This window comes from Nanorana parkeri, unplaced genomic scaffold (assembly GCF_000935625.1).
Source record: "Nanorana parkeri isolate BGI_ZX_2015 unplaced genomic scaffold, ASM93562v1 scaffold58, whole genome shotgun sequence".
NCBI lineage: Eukaryota > Metazoa > Chordata > Amphibia > Anura > Dicroglossidae > Nanorana > Nanorana parkeri.
Genome location: NW_017306326.1, coordinates 2,598,341 through 2,625,961, shown reverse-complemented (window position 1 = coordinate 2,625,961; position 27,621 = coordinate 2,598,341). Strand labels below are relative to the sequence as shown.

Below are 27,621 nucleotides of genomic sequence, written 5' to 3'. Positions count from 1 at the left end.
TGAAAAGCCTGACACTTGACTTGATGATAAGGGCATGAAGAGGTGATGATTGTAGACCACCATCAGTCGCTGGAAAGGACCTGCAGCCTTTTAAACATTGTTTTAGATACACATTTGAACATCAAATAAAGAATAAAAAAAAATGTCTTCATGTATTAATACAGGCTTTGTATAGTACAAATATGTTCATGGGGTCAGCCATGTTTAATATTACATAAGTGGCCTCTGCTTCATCCAAATTCTCTTCTAAAAAAAGTCTGTCTGTTCTTAAACAATGTATTCCCTGCCATCGCCTTTTGATGTCAAGCACCCACAATGCACCTGGTAGCCAGAGACGTATGTGTATATAGTTGGATGTTGTGCTAATTCTTGGAATTAGCATGGTGCCCATCAACCGCTGCTTCCAGGATCCTGCAGCTTTGCCCTAATGCTCATTTGCTCCTTACAGCACAGAAAACATTTTCTTGAACAGTAAACCAGATCCTTTCATGTCTTAGGTGTAGGAATGAGCAGATGAGTCCACCAAGCTTTAATTTGTACAAATCTGAGACAAATTTTGTCAAAATTTGCCTCCAATTTCTCAATGTGGCACCTGAAGGTGAAATTATCATAAATGGTCCCCCTTTAAAGATACGAGCATTGAGATCTCCTTGCTCTGAGTCTGTGGCACTATTGGACATGCCTTTGTTCATCAACCAAGCCACAACCCACCTGATTGCTGTGCAGTGACACAAATCCTGATTAGGGGCCTTGCTTATCAACAAACCCATCAATCCTCAACGACTTTGTTGAAAAACACAGAGATGGTCCAGAATTTGCAGATATTTCAGCAAAAACTTCCAACGTTTGCTCATCCCTAGTTAGGAACATGATGGGTCATATCCCTGGAGAGCTTCCGAATAAATTACTATATTTTTACATATTTGACCAGTTTAGAAGTTGTGGAAGCCACATGAGGATCTCCGGCTCCTGATTTCTAATTCTCATCTCCATGTTCTCTCTTCTGGTAGTTAGGACTCATCAACATTCAGAGAGCCTTAGGCTTACCCTTCTAGGTGGAATATTAGCCCCCCCCCCCCGAAAAAAACCCAGCCTAGTGTACTCTTATGGATCAATCCACAACAGTTCAATGTTAATCAATCCTTAGTGGCCTCCACTGAGCAGTCAAGATATCGGAATATTGAATTGTTTGTCAATACATTTTTTTTTTCCACCAACAACCCCAATTGATTAGTGCAGATTGAAGAACATGATGAACATGCAAACGAGAGTCTACAGTCATACAACAACATCTGAATCTAAATTAAAAAAAGACATTCCACTTCATTTGTGGAGACTTCACTCTTGTGGGTCCCCTTTTCTCATGATTATTAAATATCATTTGCTGACTTTATCCCTATTGAAGGGGCTCCACCTCATGCCCCATTCCAGTAATCAGTGGAATAGAAAGTCAGAAGGAGATCTCCCCAACCGGACGAAAAATAAAAAAAAACGTACTAGCTCTTCTTCAATCTACCCAAACATAAAGTTTTACTACGAATTGCTTGTTATTATCAATGCCTTGTCTTTCCAATGTGTATCAGTTTATTGAAGACCTTTCTCTGCATAATTTGTAATTGTATATATACATAGGGGAAGTGTGATTTGGTTAGACGTAGATGCTTGGTAAGCATTACCCCAGAGTGATTGTTCCTTGGTGATATCCCTATCTCTTTACCAGACATGGCCTGTCCGACTTCAAACAATAGACTCTATATTCTGACTCCGATTGTTGTATTAACGATTTATCCCTTGCTGAGACCTCTATGGCCGGCCTGTATAAGCAGATATAATCACTGCGGACAATCCTTATCAGAGAGCTGAACTCATCAAATACCTTTTCGCAAAGTGCTTTACTCCATGCGGCAGGTCACAGGATACAGCAGATGAATGAATAGATGGCATTTGAAGGTCAAGGATGATAATGTTTCCAAGCTAGCATGTGCATGTGGTCCTTCTATAGGCAGCCATGACGCTCGACTAGTTGAAGAAGAAGGGCGGTACATTACACACAAGGAGAGGGAAATGCAGGAAAACATGGTGTAACCCAAAACGACCACAATATATCAGTATAATAATCAGCTATACAATACCACTAAGCAAATGGATTAAGGAAAATACCTATATAAATTCTCACTTCACATTTGTATGAATAATAACCATGACTATGAATTGTCATATTTTTACAACTGTGTGACAGCACAATCTGCAATATTGAAACGCTTAGCATGGTAGCGGGAGACCATGTGATCTGCCCAGGCTTTCCCCAAAAAATAAGAGCTATTTAAGAGTGTGATGTGGTGGCTATGTTAAATGAAAAATTGAACACCAGCTGCACTCTTTACCTTCCGGAACAGTAGTAGACCCGCAAAAGCAGGTGGGTGCTTGTAGCGACCACAGACGGCACCGTGTGTAACACAAGAATATAAAGTCAAAGTCGCCCAATATGTTAAACGCCTCTTTTCTCAGACTTTATGCAGACATGGTGGCACAGTGTAAAAGCAAAGTTTCAGGACCGAACAGTGTTTGCCTGGTGAAGGGACCATGTTTGGTCCTGAAACATTGTTTTTACACTGTGCCAGCATGCCTGCATAATGACTGAATAAAAGAGGTGTTCAACACATTGGACTTTGCAGTGCAGGTGACTTTTTTAGACATTCTTGTGATAACGAGGCGCCATCCGCAGGTCATACCAGCACCCACCTATCTTATGGGATCCCGGTCAGGAGTGCTGTGGATTGCACATTACTGAGTACTGAGGCAGGGTGCTGTGATGTTTTCAGGTAATGTACAGCACACTGCTGGCCCGCATTGCATAGAAATATATATACACACACACACACACACACACACACACACACACAAACACACACATACATACATTTTTAAAGTTCGAGTTCAGCTTTAAACAATTGTTTCTGTTAAAATCTAATTTCCTCTTCTAACTGAGAGAGAACCAATCCCCCTACAATCACATTCTTGGGGTTTAGATTTGATACTATCCTTCTTAGTGTCCCAGTAAAGAAGCTGAGAGATAAGGATTGTGGGGACTCAATAAAGAACTACCAAGGGTATCTATGGTCAAAAACTAAAACTAAATCTGCATTTCTATATTGAATTTCCATAAGTTCTATCCCACTGCTAAGAACCATATCCACCTTACTTACTTATAGAAGATGCCCATAGGATGGACTTTCTCAATGCACTGAAACCATTTCCTTCCTGGTGTCACAACTCACTGAGCCTATCTTCTGAACTACAACTCAGCATCTAAACAATGTAACGTATCGTTGCTTGCTGGAAGCAATGCATGATGGGACATGTAATCTTGAGCAATGGAGATTGCATCACATCAAGCAGCAGGGAAAGAGACGCAAAGCACACTGGGAATCCAGGAAGTTGATGAAAGTGATGGGCAGATGGAAGGCAGCACTCACTACATAAAATTGATTTAATTGCATTAGTAAAAACAATCCTAATATGTATTCCTATCACAATGCTGATGTTATAACAGGAGAGGAGATGCTGGGACTTTACATCTCCTTTAAAAGATATCCAGCAAAGTTTTAAATTGGAAATAAAACCTAAAGTGAAACTGTTCTGGTGAACAGATGATGAAGGATGGCAGCTCGGTCTAGTTCGTGTCAGTCTTACAAATGACCGGATTGTACGGAGAAGCAATGTGGTCACTTTTGCCGATGGTACAAAATGATGGAGAATTATTACAATCAGCAGCAAAGTGAAATATTACATTAAGCGCTCAACAAAATGGCAACATGAGTTAAATGACACATGAGATTCAATGATGAAAAATGAAGGGTTATTTATAGAGACTGCGGCAGCACGTGCAATAAATTGGATCTAAGTCCGATAACTAAATCCCATATAGATGTAAATGTAATGTCAAAACCTCTTTCATTTTTTAATACTTTCATTAAAATGATACCTGGAGATCCAGCCCTGAAGGTCCTTACTAGCAGTGGCGTCACAAGGGGGGTGCGGCCCGCACCCGGGTGACACCATTGGAGGGGTGACACCAAAATGACTCACAGTCATTTTGGTGTCACCCCCCTCTGAAAAGTCGGGTGCTCGGTCACGGACCGAACGCCCGACAGTATCAGGAGAAAGGCAGCTTCATAGTGCCATAGGTTGTTATGGTGCACCTGCCTGCATCCTGGCAACCAGTGATGCGGTATGGCTCAGCCACCAGTTAACCAATGACGCTGTGAGAGCCACACAGTACCATTGGTTGCTAGGACACAGATGGGGGTTTGCCAAATGGGTGAATTACTTGGCTAGTTCACCCACCAAACCCCTGTGCGTGTCCTAGCAACCAAAGACACCGTGTGGCCTGCACAGCATCATTGATTACCTGGCAGTTGATCTGCACCTGATTGGCAAACTGTGAAATCCTTGGGTTTGGATCGAACTGATGGTCATCATGGTCATCACAATTATGAAGCTCATCCCTAATTGTAACATGACAAGAATTTAATTATGCAGACTTGTAAAGTTCCCTAAAGGTCCACTTTAACGACTTTAACAACTTTCATCCTGCAATGGTTGTAAGGTAATTAAATCTTGGACAGGCAGATCGTACTTGCGATCATCGCAAGCCCTCCCCGCTGAGGGGAGGGCTTCCGATGATTCCAATGTTGAGCGGGCAGTATGCGCTTGTGCACACCGGCCCATGCAGCATTTGTCTCCCGAGAACGCCACTAACTCGCCGAAAAGCGTACGATTCTCGGCGGGCTTTCAAGCCTGCTCGGGAGACAAAAGACGTGCGACCTTACAGTAGAAATGTTTGCACGCCTTCCATACACCTGCCGATCATCGTACGATTGCGGGATCACCCGCGATTATAGTATGATAATCGGCAGGTGTATGGGCACCTTTAGTCATGAAGCAGCGTTCAAAGCCCAGCATCAGCTGCAAAGCATTTAAAAATCCAGTTAAAAATGGAGGAAAAAACTTGATACATGTGTAGCGCCCTCTAAAATGTCGCTATTCAATTTAGAGATACCTGGACTGTAACCAGTCTAGATACTGATTATACAGAGCTCTGCATTCTATAGGTGTCCCTGAATCTGCTGGATCGATTGCTCCTCCTGTTGCTGAGGAAAAGGGATCCTTGGCATACAGTGAGGTAGGATCCCTCAGGTTATGACTATGCACCTGGCCGTAGCCAATCCCTGAGTAGGATGACTCAGAGGCATGGTTGAGGGCAGGTAATAAAAGGTCTGGGGACACTGTGGAGAGTCTCTTCCCCCTAGGGGCCTCGCCCTAGGGGGTCTGTGGAGATGCAGGAAACTGGACTGGGCCTCAGCACATGGCAGGTGCTGAGGGGCTTAGAGGCCTAGGATACACTGATACTTTGCTGGGCCCATACACGTGGCAGGTGATGGGTGCCTTGTTCTAAGAAGATACTACAACTAAACTGGAGTGCTCCTTGGCAGTTGCAGATGCTGAGGGCACAGAGATTCCAGATCCTGTTGCTAAGGAAAATACCAGATGGAAGCTGGGTCGGAAGGAGAGTCTGCTTGTTGAGGGGTACCGCAGAGGAGCTGGTGCAAGCGTCCGTCTGGGACCGTCAAGGGAGATCCCTCACCCTATTCCAGGTATCTGTTCGCAGCATTGTTACTACTATTGGTCTCTGGGACCAGATCACAGCGATATCAGCATTAGCAGTTGCTAAGGGAGAAAGCTGTCCTCCGAAGTATTTCCTATGGCATCCTACAGACCCTAAACCCTCTCTCTCCTGTTGAAACTTGCAAATAAATATCCCAAAAGAACCCTAAGACTCGAGCCGTTCTGTCGTGAGTGTTGGTGTGCTGTTGCTGATCAAAAGGGAGCGGTAGCTGGAACCAACAGGTAGGAGAACCTATATCATCATTCAGCGGCTCCTTTGGGGGTGAGCGCTACACATGACTGTATAAATCACTTTGTAAGGATGCCGCGTTGGATACGGAATAAAGTTTTCATCTGCACACAGGAGAAAGGACACAGCAAACTTGGAGAGGGAGGAGAAGGGTGAAAGGCGGGGAAGTAAATTAATAATAGGTATGAGGGGGGGGGGATTGCATCTGACTTCTAATGAAACATTGAAAAAGCTCGTCTTGTTTAGGGCGGAAGAAAGACGCCTCAGAGCTGATCTCATTAATACATTATATCCAAGGTCAACATACAGATTTAGCAAATTAACTTCTTTATTCCAAGGACTGTTCAAAGGACGCGGAGACGTCTGTTCTGTATGGAGGAGAGATGCTCCATTCCTTACGGTAAATTATATTGTTATTCGGATCCTACAGGGGCACCAATCTCGTCCGTCTGTGGTTGGGATGGGTATGGGTAACCTGCTGCAGAAACTTTCAATCGTTTTAAAGAGGAGGCTATTATTTCAAGGTTCAAGAGAGTATGGAGTTAAAGGGGGAACTGGGTCTGCCATGATTACTTCCCCTCCAGTGTTGGGACATCTATGGGATCACCAGCACACCAAAGAATCCTTTCAGGATCACCAAATGTTTATTTTATTGAACAGTTGTCAAATGGGGGCTGTTCAGGGTCCCTTCATCAGGCTTAACATTCGGTCGATGGTAAGCCTGATGAAGGGTCCCTGCGTGGCCCCGAAAGCGCTTGTTCTTCATTTGACAACTGTTTAAAAGAAAGAAAGAAAGTGCTGGTGACTTTTTTTGAAACAATTTCTGTATTCAGCGGTGCCACCCGCAGTCATTGCAAGAACCCTCCCCAGCCATTGGGATATCCGGTAAGGAGTGCATCCAACGCCAGCACTGACATCATCACCCGGTCTCCTGCCAGGTCTGCCATCTTTGGTCAGCTGGATCGGGTTGCCCGAAGTGATGTAATTTACGCCCGGGAGTTGATTCATCCCGGATCAAAGGCATGTCAAGCATGAATACTGAGCGCTGCATGCGCTAAGAAGCTCTTATTATAGAAGAGACTAAATATCTAAAGGCAACACTTATATTAAATTTTGAATGGTAGAATGTAGGGATGTCTTGTTACCATTTTTTTGGTATCGAGTACGAGTACCGATATTTTTTTTTTTCCGGTACCCACCGATACCGAATAGAAATACCAGAAGTCCCATTAAGGAAGCCAGGCGGCGTATAATGACTCACCATCTGGCTTCCTGATTAGCCGGGAAGCCGGGCGGGGTGTAAAGACTTGGCACTTGGCTTCCTGATTAGCAGGGAAGCCGTCTCCAAGCTCCCTCATCACCTGGTGACGAAGGAGCATGTTGCCGGCATTCTGGCCATTCAGAAAGCTGGGCGTTGTGTAATGATGCGTTGCCCGGCTTCCTGATTGGTCAAGAAGCTGGCCATCAGGTGACGAGGGAGCATGAAGCTGGCTTTGTGGACAATCAGAAATGTGTAACACGGAGCTGCAGCCTGAAACTGTGTAACATGGAGCCGCGCCCTGAAACTGTGTAACATGGAGCCGCGCCCTGAAACTGTGTAACATGGAGCCGCGCCCTGAAACTGTGTAACATGGAGCAGCGCCCTGAAACTGTAACATGGAGCTGCGCCCTGAAACTGTGTAACATGGAGCAGCGCCCTGAAACTGTGTAACATGGAGCTGCGCCCTGAAACTGTAACATGGAGCTGCACCCTGAAACTGTAACATGGAGCTGCGCCCTGAAACTGTGTAACATGGATTTGTTTATAAACAAAGCTAAGCCGTGCCCCAGAAACTGTGTAACACAGATTTGTTGATAAACCAGCCATGCCACTGACAGCCCTGTGGAGGTAATAGTGCCCCCTATTGATGCCTGCTACACATCGCCTTCCTTTATCTCGGGAAGTCTGGAAAGGTAAACATTAAATAAACATTTCTCGGCTCACTGAGCAAGTCATGACAGCGTTCCATACTGATGTCTTTGCAGAAATCTAGCGGATCACATCTGTGTTTCCAGCATCTCCTCTCTATTCTCTGGTGTAGAGATACCGACCCCGGCGCCCTCCACCCCGCCGCCAATATTCCAGGATGGAGGAGCAATTTCTGCAGCTTCTTTTTTTTTTTCCTCCTCTGCAACCTAAGGGCAGAAGAGACTGTAATGAAGCCAAGGACTGCTCTCTCTGCTTGGGATCATTAGGGATGACACAGCTGATGCCTTCGATGAGATGCGTGTTGACATCTGTCAGAATGGATACAAGGCAGCCAGCCCCTGTGTGTGAGTGCAGGTGTATCCTGGGGAGGGCAAGAGACATGGAGACGAGCCTTGTAACATTTTGCTAAATGCCATTTTAACAAAAATAAAAGGACTGTATGGAGCCGGCTAATGAGCGGCGACAGCTCGACAAAATTGTGTTGCCAGGATTCCTTTACCGTTATCATCACGCTGCAAAACGCGGCAGTTCATTGTGTCTGCGCACTTCCCCGCTGAAAACAAGCTTCATTCTTTGTGAAGGCGCCCGGGTCACCTCTCCCTGCCTGGAAGACGCAACACTGGAAGGGGCTCATTCTTCCTCTGTAATAAAGAACCTTCTACAGATCTGCTGAGAATAAAAATTATATAAGTATATCCCAGACACATGAATCTATCTATCTATCTATCTATCTATCTATCGATCTATCTATCTATCTATCTATCTATCTATCTATCTATCCGTCCATCTATTCATTCATTCATCCATCCATCCTTCCTTGATTGAACAAACTAAATAACTAAAATCCAATGAATGAAAGGCTTGGGTCAGGGACAGTCAGGCTCAGGAGGAAAGAGCTAGATAATGCTGCATGTCCTCCAACCAGGAAGTGAGGTTGGGATCTATCTATCTATCTATAAGACTGAAAGAAAGGGTGGAGGTCAGATACAAGACCGAAGAGGAGGATGGAGGTCAGATATAAGACTGAAGAAAAGGATGGGGGCCAGATACAAGACTGAAGGGAAGCACGGAGGTCAGATATAAGACTGAAAAGGAGGATGGAGGTCAGATAGAAGCCTGAAGGGAAGGACGGAGGTCACATATAAGACTGAAGGGAAGGCCGGAGGTCAGATATAAGACTGAAAAGGAGGATGGAGGTCAGATAGAAGACTGAAGGGAAGGATGTAGGTCAGATATAAGACTGAAGGGAAGGCCTCACATACAGGTTCTCTTTAGTCCCATGCTTTGGTGTTTTTTTGGTTCACTCTTTGTGATCAGACCGCGGAATTCAACGTATCTGTCCCACTGCATAATATCCCTGAGCCGTCCTTCCCCCCTAGAACCTCCTCTGAGAATTTAATGGAACGACATTCACTCCGCACCACTCAGCAATCCCCGAGAATCAATTATTTTTTTTCTCTCCTCTCCCGGCGGCTGGTTACCGAGTTATTTTCTATAATTTCTGATGTGCACGGCCTAAATTAGCTCCTCGATCCGAGCCGGCCGGCCCATCGTTCTTATTTTTAATCACGGCCAGTGTAAACGCTCCTGTGCTGGATGAGATAGGTTTGATGGTAGGTGATCGGGGTCACATCTATACCGAGAGTCTGAAAGAGTTGATGATTGCAATTACCAGCCGGCGCTTTGACACCGCGCACAATGAAAGACCCGAAATTAAACAGCTATTACTCCCAGCCGCCGATATCAAGAGGCCTATCAAAATTCAGTTTGGTTTCGTCAGCGTATTACTCACGATGGATTTCCACACGGCTGAAGGAAGACCGAGAGCGAGCTCAAAGTCACACTGAACTACAAAATAGGGTCTCAGTTGTGTATTTAAAGCCTGAGAAATGGAATATATTGTAGCTTAGCAGTCTTTAGATGGGGTGGCTGCATTCATTTTCTTTTTTTTTCAGGCTTCTTTCCCTTAATTTTCACCTGGCGACCCTGCAAATTACTCACTTTCTGTCCAAGGGTGAAAACGCTCACTCCACTGTGTCTATGGATCCATGGACCCATCTATGGAGCCCCCTATGGAGCCAAGGAGCCATCTATGGAAGCATGGAGCCATCTATAGAGCCATGGAGTCATCAATGGAGTCATCTATAGAGCCATGGAGTCATCTATGGAACCATCTATAGAGCCATGGAGTAATCTATGAAGCCATGGAGCCATCTATGGAGCCATGGAGCTATATATAGATCCATGGAGTCATCTATGGAACCATCTATAGAGCCATGGAGCCATCTATGAAACCATGGGACCATCTATAGAGCCAAGGAGCCATCTGTGGAGCCAAGGAGCCATCTATGGAGCCATCTATAAAGCCATGGAATCATCTATGAAGCCATGGAGCTATCTATAGAGCCATGGAGCCATCTATAGAGCAATGGAGTCATCTATGAAGCCACAGAGCTATCTATGGAGCCATAGAGCCATCTATGGAGCCATAGAGCCATCTATGGAGCCATAGCGCCATCTATGGAGCCATCTATGGAGCCATGGAGCTATATATAGATCCATGGAGTCATCTATGGAGCCATCTATAGAGCCATGGAGCCATCTATGAAACCATGGAGCCATCTATGGAGCCAAGGAGCCATCTATAGAGCCAAGGAACCATCTGTGGAGCCAAGGAGCCATCTATAAAGCAATGGAGTCATCTATGAAACCATGGAGCCATCTATAGAGCCAAGGAGCCATCTATGGAGCGATGGTGTCACCTGCCCTTGACTTTAAAGATGAACACAGTAGATGTCGGAATTGAAGTGCCACACCAATTTAAATAGTTTATTCCATTACTACAATTTTAATACAACCTTGTTCTATTAGGGTGAGGGAGGCATTCAAGTAGAGTAGCCAATGCAATTTGGGGGTCCAACACACACCTCTAGGGCTTAATGAGAGAAATTATGTATATGGGCTACAATCCCTACAGCTTGAAGGTTGTATTGTGTTGTGCTGGGAGTACCAAACCAGTTGCTGAAGCCTCTTCGGAGCTCAATGCGGTGGTCCAGCTCTGACAACGCCATCACATAGTGGTTCTGCATGGTATGTGAGGATGGCGGGGGGCCCACCCACAACCCAGAGCATCGGAGATGATGAGAAGAGCCCGTCTGAGCGAAGGGCAAGGTAATTATTACACCTTATCCCTCTATCCCTAGACTCAATGAGCAGTCAATCCTTGCATTGTGGGAAGGGCGGGGCTTTTGTTCCATTGCATGGGTATTTTATTTTTTTTCCAATCTCAAAAGTTCAGCTTTAAATAAATAAAATAAAATAAATAAATACATAAACATAATGAAGTAATAAAAATTACTAATAATTAAGGAAATTAATCAGTACAGAACTTAATCAATTTGTGTATTTTTATATATATCCAGATGACCTGGGGATGCTGATCTGTCATTAAACAATAACAACTGGGCAGAGCCGGCCGTGATGTCACGGCCGAATCCACCCAGTTGTTATTGTATGGTATTGTTCATTGGCCGGGACCTGCTAAAAGACTCTAGCAAGTGCCGGCCAATAGGAAACAGTTGGGCGGAGCTGTCACTGCTAGTTCTGTCCAATTGTTTTTGTTTTCTTTTTTTAAGTATCTTTAATAATTTTTACTTTTACAATTTGTTAACATTTTAAAAATATTTTTTTACCTTATTTTAAAAAAAACTTTTTCCACTGAGGTACCGAGCAGAATAGCCGAGCTGAATGCCAATCGGAAGCATTTGGCTATTCACTCACTGCCATTTGGCCCCTATGAGAATAGGGGTGAACGGCAGCAAGTGAGCTGCTGCGGCTGAGGGGCTGAGTCGAAGTCCTTCTGCACTTCAGCTCAGCCAAACAGCTGACTGAAGTGCAGCCGAAGGCAGCCGATGTACGGCTGAAATCAGCCGTACTGAGCCGGAGTGAATAGCCGAACATAGTTCGGCTCACTTCGCTTCAGCTGGGTTATTCACTCGGCTGCCTTCGGCAGATCTGTGAATAACCCCCTTAGTGATGTATTCATTAATACTAGGGATGCACTGATACCGGTTTTTCGGTTTCTAGTACAGATATAATTTTATCAGTACTCGACGATACCGAGTACCGATATCGGCATCCCGAGGTGGCGTGGGCCTGGCTTCCTGGCCAATCAAGACCTGCCGCCCTGATTGGCCAGGAAGCCAGGCTGCCTCGCAATGTCATTATAGGAGCATGAAGCCGGCTTTCCAGGCAATCAGGAAGCCTCGCTGCACTGCCGGTCAGAGGGAATCTCCCTCTGACTGGAAGTTCCGGTACCGGGGTAGGCATCGGAGCATTTGGGCGAGCACGAGTATTTGCCCAAATGCTCAGTATCGGCACCCCCGGTGCATCCCTAAATAATACAGAGCTGAGTTGATTTGTATCGCTCATATCTACCCCGGAGATCAGCTTTAAGTTTAGTCCAGGTTTGCTTCATGTAAAAAATAACCAAGGCCAAGAGGGTAGGGGTGTTTTGCCGGGGGGTGGGGGGAGGGGGTGCTATGAAATTTAGCAGAGGAGGTTGCTGGGCAACACGCCAGGAAACGTTACTTGCAATTGATAACCTTGAACTTCTTCCTGTTCCGGTGTGCGCATTCTTCCAGAGTGTGCCTGAATATTCCATTCTTTTATGTTGTCTGAATACGGGAAGCTTTGTTCCTATTCTGCGCCCTGTCTTCCCTCATACCTGCAGAATCAGATGTGTTTCCTGTTATAATATGGATGGGGTTATCTTTTGAATTCCTGATGGTCCACCGAGTCCTCTGCCATTGAAACGGCATACAAATGTATTTCTACTTTGAGGATTTTTGGGGGGTTTTTTTTTGGAGCGGTCCAAGGACTCACATTGATGCATACAGTATTTCCAATAATAAAAATTTTTTTAAAAATCATATTTTTGTATTTATATTAAAATTGCCTTTGGAGTAAATTTAAAAAAAGTTTAAATACATTCCAAACCTTTTTTTTTTTTTTTTACAAAATGATTTTTTTCTTTCTCTGTTTTTTAATAACAGATTTAAAAGCAAAAAAGCCAAAACTTTTTTTTTTGCAAAATGATTTCTCCTATCTTCAGGTCTATAAGCCTATCTTAAGCCACATTTTTGTACAATTTTTTTGTTATTTTTTTCTTTCTCAGTTTCTATTTTTTTGTATCACAACATTTTTCCCTTCACTTCCTGTAGACACAAAAGTGAGGCAAATATTTGGACAATTTACCTCTCCTCCTAATCCGGTGACAACTCAAAACATTGAATTTCTCCTCACTTTAAGACCCAGTGGTCACCAGGACAAATAGAGAGTGTGATAGGGGGACAGCAATAGATCCATGTCAGGGGTTCTGGCCCCTCACCAATCTATCCACAACCAATCAAAATAAAAAAAAACCGTTTTTGATTGAGATACTTTGTAATTTCTTCATTGCAAAACTTTGATTTCTTCTTCACTGGTTGTCAGTGGTGGTCTGCCCACACACGTGTCACCAGTACATGCAAGAAAGAGGCATTTAAGCCCCTCCCACAAAACACCGGGATAATTTAAAGGACAGTTTAAGAATTATATAATGAATTACATTTTATAGTGTTATTTTTAACACCAGGATACGTAAAACGACAGATCAAGAATCATAAAATATGTGACATTTTATTTTTTATTTTAATTGAATAAGTCGACGTGAAACAAAAGCAAAACGTTGTTTTTATTTTCCTTTCCGTGGAGTCGTGCAAAGTTTTGCCCGGCGTGTGATTCCAGTAAAGACGGAGAGCGTTATTTAAGCTTTCAATATGCAGATTTTAATAAGCATAATGAATCACGGTTTAGGACTTGATGGCGGCGACGGCGTGGTGGCAGCGTGAGCCTCTCCTGTTCGCTGACGCGTGGTGGGGCGACCGCGAGGAGCAAATAAGTGTCAGAAAAAAAAAAAAGCAGGAAGAAGGGGGAATGGAAATTAATTCCTTAAATTATGCCAGCAAGCCTCCCGTTCCCTCGTCCTCGACCAGCAATGAATTTGAACTCTGATGTCAGCCGCGACTTCTCAAGAATTCCATTTAGGGCGCGGAGGGAGCTGCATTAAAGTGACAGCGATCCTCTATAATCAGGCTGATATACAGCTGGAGTCCGGGCATGGAGCTGAATACACACTGCACAGGGGGACTGTGTCACCTGCCGAAGTTGTATCCTGTACAACTTCGGCAGGTGACTTGCCGAAGTGACTTGCCGATACAACTTCGGTATCCTGCACTCTAACCTGCTGCATTGTATCCTGCACTCTAACCTGCTGCATTGTATCCTGCACTCTAACCTGCTGCATTGTATCCTGCACTCTAACCTGCTGCATTGTATCCTGCACTCTAACCTGCTGCATTGTAACCTGCACTCTAACCTGCTGTAATATAACATGCACTCTAAGAAATGCTTTGCTGGACTCTTCATGCCATGGGGTGTCCAATGCTCCAATAATCTCCGAGTCACATGGAAATAAGGATTCCTATCCATGCTGCTGGATACACATTTTAGGTCATCACCAACTGGAAAGGCGTCTTCCTCCTATGTTGTTTGCGTGCTCCTCTTTTCCCCTCTCTCCTTACCCCACCACCCCTGTGCTGAGTTCCCAGGTCTGTACACCAGCTGTGCCCATTATGAGGGGTGCCCACCTTTCCTGGGCTGAGTTCCCGGGTCTATGCACCCGCTGTGCCCATATGAGGAGCTCCCACCATCCCTGTGCTGAGCTCCTGGGTCTGTACAGCAGCTGTGCCCATTATGAGGAGCTCCCACCATCCCTGTGCTGAGTTCCCGGGTCTGTACAGCAGCTGTGCCCATTATGAGGGGCTCCCAACATACCTAAGCTGAGTTCCCGGGTCTGTACACCCGCTGTGCCCATTATGAGGCGCTCCCACCATCCCTGCGCTGAGTTCCCGGGTCTATGCACCCGCTGTGCCCATTATGAGGCGCTCCCACCATCCCTGCGCTGAGTTCCCGGGTCTATGCACCCGCTGTGCCCATTATGAGGCGCTCCCACCATCCCTGCGCTGAGTTCCCGGGTCTATGCACCCGCTGTGCCCATTATGAGGCGCTCCCACCATCCCTGCGCTGAGTTCCCGGGTCTATGCACCCGCTGTGCCCATTATGAGGCGCTCCCACCATCCCTGCGCTGAGTTCCCGGGTCTATGCACCCGCTGTGCCCATTATGAGGCGCTCCCACCATCCCTGCGCTGAGTTCCCGGGTCTATGCACCCGCTGTGCCCATTATGAGGCGCTCCCACCATCCCTGCGCTGAGTTCCCGGGTCTATGCACCCGCTGTGCCCATTATGAGGCGCTCCCACCATCCCTGCGCTGAGTTCCCGGGTCTATGCACCCGCTGTGCCCATTATGAGGCGCTCCCACCATCCCTGCGCTGAGTTCCCGGGTCTGTACACCCGCTGCGCCCATTATGAGGGGCTCCCACCATACCTAAGCTGAGTTCCTTGGTCTGTACGCCTGCTGTGCCCATTATGAGGGGTTCCCACATTTACTGCTGGAGTTTTATTATTTTATATTCCGGAGGATCTAACAGGAGGAGCTGAAATGCACAAAGTTGGGCAGGGAAGCTCAGGGGCGTCCCGAGGCCAGGTGTCACCCGAATCGGTTACCGGGTGACACCCCGCGGTGACGTCATCGCGCATGTGCGGTGATCTTATTGATACCTGCCGGCGGCCATCTTGGTGATGGACGCCGGCAGAGAGAGAGAGAGGACAGTCACCCAGCGGTATGAGGTATGCCACTTGGTTCCCTCCTCTCTCCAGAAACTGTCGGGTGCTCAGTCCTGACTTTGCAGAGGGGGTGACACCAAAATGACTGTCAGGTTTCACCCCTCCAATGGTGTCTCCCGGGGTGCAGGCTGCACCCCCCTTGTGAAGCCACTGGGGAAGCTCCCCGGTGGACAGGAAGGGGTGCGCGATTTCCGGCAGGGAGATCTTCCTCTTGGAGTATGCAAAACACTTTCTGTTCATGGCTGACTGAGGCCCCGCCTACAGCTGAAATATCTCTTTTGCATTGGCTGACCATTTCAGTTTGGGGTTTTGGTTGCATTGGATACAATGGTAGACACCAACGTGAGTTTTAATTTCCAGACGAGATTTTTTTGCGCTTTTAGCGGTGAACATTTTTGATGTCAGAAATACTTTTTTTGTGGAGAGTAGGAACAGTACAACGGAGCAGCGGAATTATATTTATAATTTAACAAACTGTAACAATATAAAATACCATCTAAAACAATGAAATGGTCCCATAAAAAGATAAATCTTCTCCATCTTCGCCCCAAGTGGTGGGAAGAAGCGGCGATACCGTGCAGTGGCGATGCTCTGGGCCCTCCCCCTGTCTGCACCAATGTCAGGCTGAATTATTTAAGAAACATCTTTAGTGTATCCCTTGGACGAAAACCTTTCATGTGCAGATTGTAAAGACTCTATTACGGGATCCAGAAGCCGTGCCAAAAATTGATTTCCTTTTTCTTTCTTGGTTAATAATTGATGCGCGGGGACAACATTTTTATTCCAACGACATCTCTATTAATGTAAAGGTGATTCTAGTGGGGTTTCAATTATGCCTCATTCAGGACCTCCACTGGTACGGGCAGCGCAGCCTGCTCTGTGTGGCTGAACCAATCCGAATGCTGGGAGGACTGAGCTCTGTATCCACGAGTGCGGAAGATCGATTGTAAGAGGTTCAAATCACATTCTGCATTAAGGGCAGGCAGGGCGCACTCCGGGACTTCCAGATGGGTTTGGTAGAAAGACCACGGGGTGCTGAGGATGGTACTCTACATTCATGAACCAGAGAGGGTGTGAAGAAGGAAAGGAAAGGAAGAAGAAAAGAAGGAAGGAAGGAAGGAAGGAAGGAAAGAAAGAAAGAAAGAAAGAAAGAAAGAAAGAAAGAAAGAAAGAAAGAAAGAAAGAAAGAAAGAAAGAAAGAAAGAAAGAAAGAAAATAAGTGAAAGGAATGAAGGAAGAGAAAGGAAGGTAGTAAAAGGAAGGAAGAATGTGAAAAGAAAGGATGGAAGGAAGGAAGAATGAGAAATCAAGAAAGGAAGAATGGGGAATGAAGTGGAAGGAAGTGAGTAAAGAAGGAATAGAAAGGAACAAAGGAAGCAAGGAAGGAAGTAAAAGAATGAAAGGAAGGAAGCGAAAGGGAGGACGGAAGTAAAAGGAACAAAGTGAAAAGAAGGAAGGAAAAGAGTGGATGGAAGGGAGGAAGTGAAAGGAAGGAATGAGAAAGGAAGGAAGAAAAGAAGTAAAAGAATGGAAGGAAGAATGAGAATTAAGGGAAAGGGAGAAAGGAAGGAAGTAAAAGGAAGGAAAAGAATGGATGGAAGGGAGGATGTGAAAAGAAGGAATGAGAAAGGAAAGAATAACGAGTCTCCTGGGCTTTGGTAGGAAGACTATGGGGTGCTGAGGATGGCACTGTACATCCATGAATTAGAGAGGGTGTGCCTTAAGAAAGAAAGAAGAAAGAAAAGAAAAAAAGAAAAGAAAAAGATAAAAGAAAAGAAAAGAAGGAAGGAAGTGTTTTGTTCTGCAGTGTAGAGAGCCAGTTAGTCTCCATATAGCACAGTGAGACATTTCAGAGTCTGGGTCACAACCAAGCTGATGCGGTGTTCCCCTATAACAGGAATGAAAGTCTCTTGTAATTGTAGATATGTTGCTTTTACAAACTCATAAGTGGGTGAGTTATTATATACAATGTTACTGTTTGGGAGGGTCCTACATGGCATCTGTCCTGGATCGGGGATGAGGAGTCTCCCCTTTTGTCCTAGAGATCAGATCCTTGCTTCCCTTGCCTCGGGATCTCTGGTTGTGTTCACTTTTGTACTTTGTATTATTGAGCCCCCGTGCAGACCTGATCATGCTCATGCACAATGCAGGCAGCAATTGCTGCGCAGCCCCATTTATTTCAATGGGGTGACATCCGCCAAGCTGGCATTTAGACGCTGAGTGGGACAGTATCTTAGTTCCGCTGCGGCAGCGAAATTTGACTTCTAACATCTGCAGCTGGTGGGCTGCTGGCAAATTCGGCGGAAGGACCTGGGACACCCATTGCTATAACATCATCCCTGTCAATGGAGGTTGTGGACATGGCATGGGTAGAGATGACAGGTGAGGACCGAGGAGAAGTGTTGTCCTTTCAATGGTGTTGTTGCTGTCATGGCGCACGGAGGCGTCCCTCACCTGTTTTAGCCGGATGCATGGGAGGAATCGCGGCGGGAAACCGAGCGATCTGCCCGGCGCGACTGCGGTGCCATTAGAAAATAATGGCACCCACAGCACGACCGTCTGTGCTGGTCAACTCTGTGACCGCGGAATCGCGCACGGTTGCCACGCGGTGAGGTGTCGCCTAGGTGTGCGCCGGGCCTCACTTTTACTTTGTAACTCTTCCCCTCTACATAAACTTCCGCCTCCTTTTCACCGCAAGCGGAGGTTGTTGTTCTTCATAATCGGGAGCCAGCGGAACTTTAATCTGTAACGTCCTTCTTTGCTACTAGAGACGCTCATTACGCGGGAACATGAAATGAATCACAAGACGTCGTTTTCAAAGTCATCTCAGACCGCCGAAGAACTCCAAAACTCTCCTGCGCAGTACAACTTTGAGTTTGCCAACCTGACGCACACCCTAACCCCCCCCTTCCCCCAAGCGCCTGCCGCGTGACATGACATTGTGCGTCTAAACACACATAAAGACGCAGGCACAGTTAAGGATCAATAGTTTTACGAGCGCAGACAGTATAATCACTTTTGGGAGAGTATAACCAATATATTTTATGGCCTCTACTGCGCTATTATTTTGATGTATCCGTAGATTACATATTCATAATATCACATTATCAATATTTGGAATATCTTTTACTTACAAATGGGCCGCGAGTAGCTTAAAACTGCCGGCTCACTCGAAGCCAATGACCAAAATGAAACGCCATTATATTAACGATATTGCTGAAAAATGGCTGCAGGAGACGGCCTTCGAAAGCACAAAGAGTAATTAACCTTTCTGTTACTCGCAGCAAATGCGGAAGCGTGACTTCAGACGAGCCGGGGAGGAAAAAAAAAATAGGCATTTCTGTGCGGCGGCTTTTAAAAGCCGAGAAAATACGCCGCAGAACTACTGACTGCTCCAAAGATGGCGCAGGTTAATTTAAAGTGGAGCTATGGGCAGAATGGAAAATGGCGCCTATGATGCAGTCTGCCAGTAGCATGAATACAGAGTCCTTCCTGTAATATACGGTAGTTTTATCACCTGTTGGTCCAGCCAGAAGGTCCGTTATTTTCCCACTTCCTGTAACAGGCTGACAACGCCGCTCCTTCTGCTGTGAAATAACACAGCAGCGTTGTCACCTTGGATGGGGTAATTTTAGGTAGACATGTAAGTATAAATAAGCTTGTATTTATTTATAGAAGTGTATATTAACTAGGGATGCAACGATATCGTTTTTTCGGTACTCGCTAATACCAAATACCGATACTGGACGTCCCATTAAGGAAACCGGGCGGCGTGTAATGACTCACCACCTGGTTTCCTGATTAGCCGGGAAGCCAGACGGTGCATAAAGACTCGCCACCCGGCTTCCCGATTAGCAGGGAAGCCATTTCCATGCTTCCTTGTCACCAGGTGATGAGGGAGCATGAAGCCGGCTTTCTGGCCAATCAGAAAGCCAAGGAGGGGGGGTGTAATAACTCACCATCAGGCTTCCTCATTAGCCAGCTTCCTGACCAATCAGGAAGCCAGGCAGCAAATCATTACATGCTGTCCGTCTTCCTGATTGGCCAGGAAGCCGGCTCCATGCTCCCTCATCACAAGTGACAAGGAAGCATTGAGCCGGCTTCCAATCAGGAAGCTGGGCAGCATGTCACTAACCGGCTTCCTAATACCAGAGGCTCAATTATCGGGCTGGGCATCGGTAGCGATACTAGTATTGGTATCGGTGCATCCCTAATATTTCATTTGCATCCTATTGGTCTGTTAAAGCAGAACCCTAAACATGTTCTTAACCGTAGCAAGGGGCTACTACCCGCATTACAAGGATTAAGTGCACATTTGTGCCTAGGGTCAAAAATAAAAAAAGTTATCCTCAAAGCTGGCTTGCTCCTAGACTGGTCCCCGGAGCCTCTCTTCACTGCAGTGGTCTATGGTCCCCGAGTCATCACTTTATATACACAGTGTGGATGGGGGGTTGTGGTCTGAGTGCTGGTGGTGCACATTACCTGGGATGCTAGGGCACATTACCTCTGGCTCCGGCTCAGGCCGGCATCCCGCCCAGCTCAGTGACATCACTGCTGTAACCAATCTGTATCCAATGAGGCAGGGCCTTGCACTCAGCGTCATTCCCTACAATAATGAGGCAGCCTAGGCTGTTGCCTCAGGCGGCATCTCTTTGGGTGGGTCAAGTTGGGGGCTGGCAGACAGAGCGGCCAGCTTTTAGCAACCTGGGATGCTGTGGCTGGCGTCCCACCTGGCCCACTGACGTTATTGATTGCCAGGAGCTAAGCGGGACCCTCTGGCCGGCATCTCACCCAGCTCCTGGCAAGCAGTGACGTCAGTGAGCCAGGTGGGACGCCAGCCACAGCATCCCAGCTTGCTAACAGCTGGCCGCTCTGTCTGCACACCCTCCAACTTGACCCAAAGAGATGCCGCCTGAGGCAGCAGCCTCAGGCTGCCTCATTATTGTAAGGAATGGCGTTGAGTGCAAGGCCCTGCCTCATTGGGTACAGATTGGTTAGATAGTTAAGGTAGATCCGCCTGTTACATTGCATTACTAAATTTGATTATATGGTTAGATTGTAACGCTTATGGTGAGCTTTAGATTTACTAATGGCTGTATAGTAGAATGCCTTCCTATGTAATCCATTCAATCCATCCAATACATTCTCAGGTCCTCATAGTACATGGCTGCAGGGAGATTTAAAGGAGTAACATTGTAAGTGGTGTGGCCAGCTTGAGGCTAGGTTCACACGAGGGCGATGCTTGACCACGCGGCAATCATTCACGAAACCACGCGGTTGGCGGTCCCGGGATTGCCAGTATGTGAACCTAACCTAAAAGAAAGTGGTTGGTTAGGTTGAAAATGTAAACATGTTTAGATTGTTTTAAATGGAGGTGCAGTGTGTTTTATTTCTAAATCTGACATCATGAAGGGGAGGCAGGGTGGACGCTGCAATGCGTATGGTTTTTTTTCTTTCCCCGGTAAGCCGGCAGCCCCGGCGACAATCCATCCCATCCAGGCATTAACATACTGATACTCCATCAACATAAATGTATAGAATGATATTTGGGCCATTATCGCCACTGTGAACTGAATTTTAATAAAAACCGAGACCCAGCCGAGCTCCGTGCTGTTTTTCGTAATGGGAAGGCGCTGTCATCATATCTCAAGAGCAAGGCATCTCGAAACCTTAAAGAGGGGCCCAAGGGAGCGATTTATGGCCGGGACCGATACAGTAAACGCAATTTGTTTTAATTAAGGAGATTGCTTATTGCATAATTCACCGTGCACCGGCTAAAATGACCGCACGGGGCAGTTTTGGGGAATTACAACTTGTCCTCGTAAATTTCTTTAACTGTAATGCGGAAAACATTGAAGGAAAACGAGAAACAGACACAGAAGACGAAGGCCAAGATAAGGAGGGGAGGCTGGGGTGGCTGACTTTTTTTTTCTTTTTCTTCCTGCAGGCTGGCGGAGCTTACGGACCGCAGTGTATCTCCGGCCAAATGATTGAATTGATTCTGTTTTGAAGCAGCTCAATCATATTCGGCATCTAAAATGTGTGGTCCTCTATAGCTGGCAAGTTTGGGTGCCTCCAATACATTTCCAGGGTGTCACGGAGCTCCAGAGTGCACAAATACCAATCAGAGCTTGTATGGTCACACTAAGGCCCGCCCTCTCTGGCCTTCAACCATCAAAACTCCATTTAGATGTTGATGGTTTTGAAAATGTGGCATGTATATTGTCACAATAGCCCAATTGTTGTCTACATGTTGTAAACTGCCCGTTGGCTGTTCTTGAATTGTAACGGTTGTCTGTTTGTAGTGCATTGCAGGATGCATGCCCTGGAAATGAACAGAAGATGTATGCAGGCATCTAAAGACAGCGCCTGACAGACTAATAATTTTAGGACAGTGGTGGAATGCCAGGGTCTAGTCGCAGCTGCAAGCGTTGCGACCCTGATAGTTCTACCACTGACATTAAGCTGTAGAAGGACTACAAATTCCAGGAATACATTATACAGCAATGCAGAATACCACCAGCTATAGAGGAATATAAATCCCAGCAATACATTATACAGCAATGCAAAATAATATGAAGCTATATACTCTGTGTGGCTCCAGGCTGACCGACTGATGTCTCCAGGGCCTCAGGTGGGCTGTAAAGGGACTGGAGGGTTTCACCAGGCATCTGGTGGGTCTCGTGGGTGGGTGCGGGTGGTTGAAACACTGTAAGCAGCGCTGCGTAGTATTGGTGCATCTCTGCCATGGACAGAACATTGAGGACCTGGCCTGCATAGCTGGGAACTCTCCGGCTTTGGGCTGGGGACTCTGGATTACTAGTTTGGTTACTGGGCCCTCTGGCTCATCAACATCACTACTCCTTTTATCCAGCAGCTGGAGCAGCAAGCCCTCACTGGGAAGGAGAGAGCTGGAAGTGGAGCCAGTTCTGCTATATCCTCCTTTGCTCCTCTCTCTGAACATTTAGGTTGCAAGTAGCCAGAAAAAGAAAGGCTACTACCTGCTGCTTAGGTCAGTCTGGTGGGTGTATTGTAAGGGTTGCCCATTTGCGGCCCGTGTATTGTAATGGTTGCGTACCCATTTGATTACAGAGTATTGTAATTGCCCTTTTGTTGCCCATATTTTGAAAAAGTTGCCCTCTTGCTGCTCGTGTATTGTAATGATTGCTTACATATTTTAACGGTTGCCTGTTTGTTGCCTGTGTATTGTAACGCTTGCCCATTGGTTGCTTGCATATTGTAACAATTGGCCATTTGTATTATTGCCCCCCCCCCCCCCCCCACACACACACACACATTGAAAATCTTCTTATTAAAAATGATATACATTATATTTTCTATTTATTTTTTACACTTTAGCAAACCACCCTGGTTTAAGCTGAATTCCCCCCTTTACAAGTCACAATACTGTAGCTACTGTATGTGTTTTGGCAGGTGAAGCGTCTGCAGACTCTACAATAGTTACAGATATAATTTGCCGTGGCTGAACTATCCGCACGACGCGGCGCAGGGGTTTAATGACGATGCTGGATGACTGTTCACAGTGATATAAGGCATACATGAACGCGGGCCGCCGGCTGACTCAGCAGAATTCGCTCCGACACTCATAGCACCTCTCTTCACATTACCATTCAAATGACTTAAGGAAGAATAAGAGAAGATTGGAGTTTGTATTGAGAGAGAGGAAGAGAGAGAGAGGGAATGGGAGAGAGGGAGAGGGGGAGGGGGAGAGAGGGAGAGAGAGAGTACCCAATCAAGAAGTTTCAAGGCCCTCAAAGACAAAACATGTAGAACCTATTCCATCAGGAGACAGCTGTGCCACCTAAAACCACCAGTAAGAGTCTGTCTTAAAATCTTTGACAGTATCATCACCCCAATCCTCCTTTAAGGCCAACCCAGTCCAAATCAAATGGGACTCCAGCCCAACAGATTTATTCCATCTGGAATTCGGCAAGCACATCCTCCAAGTCCATCGGAGCACCTCTGATAATGCTTTCCAGGCTGAGCTGGGCCACTTCTCTATACTGCTTGCACTCAGTGGCGTATCCTGTGACAGTTCAGTGACCCACAGAGACAGATGACCCCACCCCTCTCTGATGCACATCTCTCTTGCCAACTCTAAGCAACCAGAGCGGGCAGGGATATGTGTATGTGGGCAGGATGCTAGATTGGTAAGACCTTGGTGGGGATGGGTGTATGACCCTTACACATCTCCACACCCAGCTCTTAGCAAACTGGGACACTCTGGCTGGCATTCTGCACAGCCCCCGACAACCAGTGACTTCACTGGTTGTCGGGAGCTGGGCAGGTCACCAGGGATGCAATTTGTTGTAGATATGCATCTGCTAGCAATACAGAAGAGGGCACTTTTATACTGTGACCACCTATAAACAACAGCCTCAACTCATACTACCATAAAGACTTGACCAACATGGACCAGACCAAAACATATGCCCTGCAACAACTCATAAAGGGCTTTAAAAACAGGCAGAGCCAGATATCTAGCATTTTTAGAAGGCCATCAGCAAGGACATCCTTTGTGATTGATATGAATGTATTTACAACATTTTATTTAGCGTTTCAAATAAATACATCTCTGGTGCTCTGGATGGTCCTCAGAAACCCAGCCTCACCCCCAGCAATGGGTAATCTCTCCTTACGGTAACAGGGCTTCAAAAGCATGAACCATGCAAAGCGTGTCTGATTTTGGCTAATAAAGCGGATAAGGGTTAAAAGCCGAGATTTTAATCCTTTCCATTCCTCGCACACGGTCATCCTCTGGCTGGCGATGAATACAAATGACAGCGAGGAGGGATGGACAAAGTCAATGAACCGCTGGTCCCTTTTGTCTCGGAGTTACGATGTAACTATGTTCACTATTATCATGTCAAGCACCACTACGCCGAAGATTTCGAGACTAATTGCATCAGTAATGATATTGAACGTTACGGAGCTCCTTTGCATATCACTCAGACAAATTCCAGCCAACCAAGGAAGGCTTTGTGAACCGACAAAGAGGCTTCAGCACTTAAAGAAGACTCACATTTGTTTAACCTCATCCAGAAGTCGAAAAAGAAAAAAAATGAAGGGCCATTTTCATAAATGTATGTTGTTTATGTGCCATGGAGTGGCTGAACGAGCGGCCGTACAGATAAAATAATGTTTTTGGTCTGTAAATGCCTGGGCATATTGGCACAATGGAATGCAACAGGTGGGGAGTAATCATTTAGGAGGTTATTCACGAAGTAGCCAAAGGATCCAGCCGTAGCATCTTTGGCCACCGGAGCCCTTCGGTTCAGTCGAACCAAAGGGCTGATGTACGGGCTATTCACTACATAAGCCCTGCAAATAACAGTTGGACTTATGTAGTGACAGCTGACTCTGCCCAGTTGTTATTCATTGGCCAGCACCTGCTAGAAGACTCTAGCAGGTGCCGGCCAATAGGAAACAATTGGGCAGAGCTAACTGTCACTGCTAGCTCGGCGGCATTCGGCTATTCACTCACTGCTATACAGCAGCGAACAGCAGCAAGTGAGCTGCCGGAGCTTTGGCTCACCTGATCCAGATGTTGGATTGGCTGAGTCGAAGCCCTTCAGCACTTCGGCTCAGCCGAACATGCAGAGCATGTTTGGCTGACTGAAGGCAGCCGATGTATGGCTGAAGTCAGCCGTACAAACCAGAAGTGAATAGCCAAACAGCGTTTGGCTCACTTCACTTCCACTGGGTTATTTACTCGGCTGCCTTCAGCAGCTTTGTGAATAACCCCCTTAGTTTCTTTCGTTTGCTCCATGGAGAGACACTGGCCCTTGCTCTAGTGGAACGCCAGGCAGTGATAAAAAATAAATAATGGTAGCCCATTCCCTACCCCCATTGGTTTCGTTTGGGTATGGGGGGCTGTAATGGAGTGCATTTACCGGTGCCCGGAAGCCACACTTCTTCACTAGTGAAGCAGTTGCCAATGTGCATGGCATGTCTATAGGTCAAGGGGTGTTCCTCCAATGATGCAGTCTGAGGTGGTTGCTTAAGCAGCATCCCACTGAGTGACGTGCACTCCCCCAGCCCCACCCCCCCCCCAGTAACATGCGCTGCCAACCCCATTCACCCCCACCCCGGTAAAGTGTACCATCAGATGCCCTTCCTGCTTGCAGGTCATCGCTGATATCGGCATTAAACTTAAAGACCCATTTACAAATTTGCGGTGTGCCATTGCAGGTTACATTGTGCTTCGATGTGCATTGCGTTATGGCAGCCCTTTCATTTCAACATACCAAAACATCCCAAAAATAGTGCATGTGCACACACGCTACGGATCCCCGGAATTCTTTGTCTGCCAGAACGCGCAGCTGATCCGATAAAAACCGCAGCACGTTTCAATTAAGTCAAATTAATGTTTTTTCAGCCCAAACAGACGGAGCCGCAAACGAAAAGACCGAAACTTCTTTGTGTCTCCGTAACAAGTCCTCTAGCAAACCAATTAACTTTCCCGCGTGTAAACCCAACACACGAGATTTACGACTCCCTAAAAACAACCGCATCCGCTTCAGAACATGAATCCTACAAATAATTAGTCGCCTATTTTTTTTCCTTTTTTTATTTGTCTTTATCGCTCACCTTCAATCTACATCCGCGGGCAAATAACACATACTGAAAGTAACTTTTAATTTTAATGCAATAAAATACAATTTAAACTGAAGTGATTCCATTTTATTTCAGCGTTTATTTTGCGGCGTTGCGGCTGTGAGGGTTTTTTTTTTGTTGCCTTCTTGTCCATAAAAGGTTTCTGCTGGTGGCAGAATCTCCAAAGTCACATAACAGACGTTACATAGAGGACTTCATTTTGGTACGGCAGATTTTGGTGTTGTGCAGACCCATTCCCATTTTTAACACCTAAAATCAGTGGTGTGCGGTACCTTCCATGTTGGGTGAGGCATTCCCCCAGCCCCACCCCCAGCCCACCGAAGCTCTGCCCTCATCCGGACAAAGTCCCCCCCTCCCGGTCACCAGGCTAGTGTGAAGGAGGAGCCTCCCTGTCCCTCACTTGATCGTCACTGGTGAGGCATCGAGAGCAATGTCTCAGTGTTTTTTTTTTATTGGACAGGTTTGGACCAATGGCGCTTTGCCATTGGTCTTAACCATCCCTAGAGCTCATGCTTCTAACATAGAGAAGAGGCTGTTGCAGCTCTTGCCTCACAATATTAGGTTACATAAGCAGTGGGGAAGCTGTCAAAAGCCAGATGCAGTGCATCCTGTAATTAACAGGCAGCGCTCCGTCCATGACAGTTTACACAGAGGGGAGGATTTCCCTGCTGTGTAACCTGTGCAACAAGGCGCTCTGAATGGAGAAAAATCTGTCAGCTTCAGACTTGAAGCTGACAGCTTTTTCCTCCATAATGCTGGATGAGGCTCTGCCTCACCTGCCTCCCCTGACCGCACATCCCTGACTAAAGTGAACCTGACCCCTTAAGCGAGGAACTTCACCTGAAAAATGGCAACACAGACACCTTTAGAAATATTTAGTGATGGCACTCCACAAACAGATACTGATAGATCATTCCCGGCTTTGTATTCTTTGCAGACCTTATTGTGCTTTTCCTCCCCACGGTGGCCATTTTAACTAAGGGCAGATGAATCCACGTCACTTTACTTCCTGGAACTCTGGTTCTGCCTCCTGGAACATGTGACAGTGATCTCAGGGTAAGCAATTGCCTCCCCCTTGAGATCTTGTGAGTTTCTGGATGAGCTTTCCCATGAAGGCACTGGTGGATGTTCCCAGGATGCCAGGGCTACATCACCAGTGCCTCACTCAACCAGAACCTGTATCTTAATGCAGATTGCTATATATTCCAACCAATAGAAGCTGCCTGTAGAGTACTATGTATAATCCTACACCAAAGAAACAATTAGAAAGATAAGAATATATACTGTATATATTTTTAATTATTTTTAGGTA

General features: G+C 46.2%; 1 protein-coding gene across 13 annotated transcripts in view; it reads right to left on the bottom strand.

The window, feature by feature from the left end:
* CELF4 (CUGBP, Elav-like family member 4) overlaps positions 1-27,621 on the bottom strand; it is a 965,736-nt gene that overhangs the window by 144,406 nt on the left and 793,709 nt on the right. For 2 of the 13 annotated variants that reach the window (XM_018576167.1, XM_018576166.1), the window contains exon 5: positions 15,606-15,619. The exons of the other annotated variants lie outside the window; for them this stretch is intronic. In XM_018576167.1, coding sequence (XP_018431669.1) covers positions 15,606-15,619 — 14 coding nt within the window. The remainder of the gene's footprint in view (positions 1-15,605; positions 15,620-27,621) is intronic. 13 annotated transcript variants of the gene reach the window in all.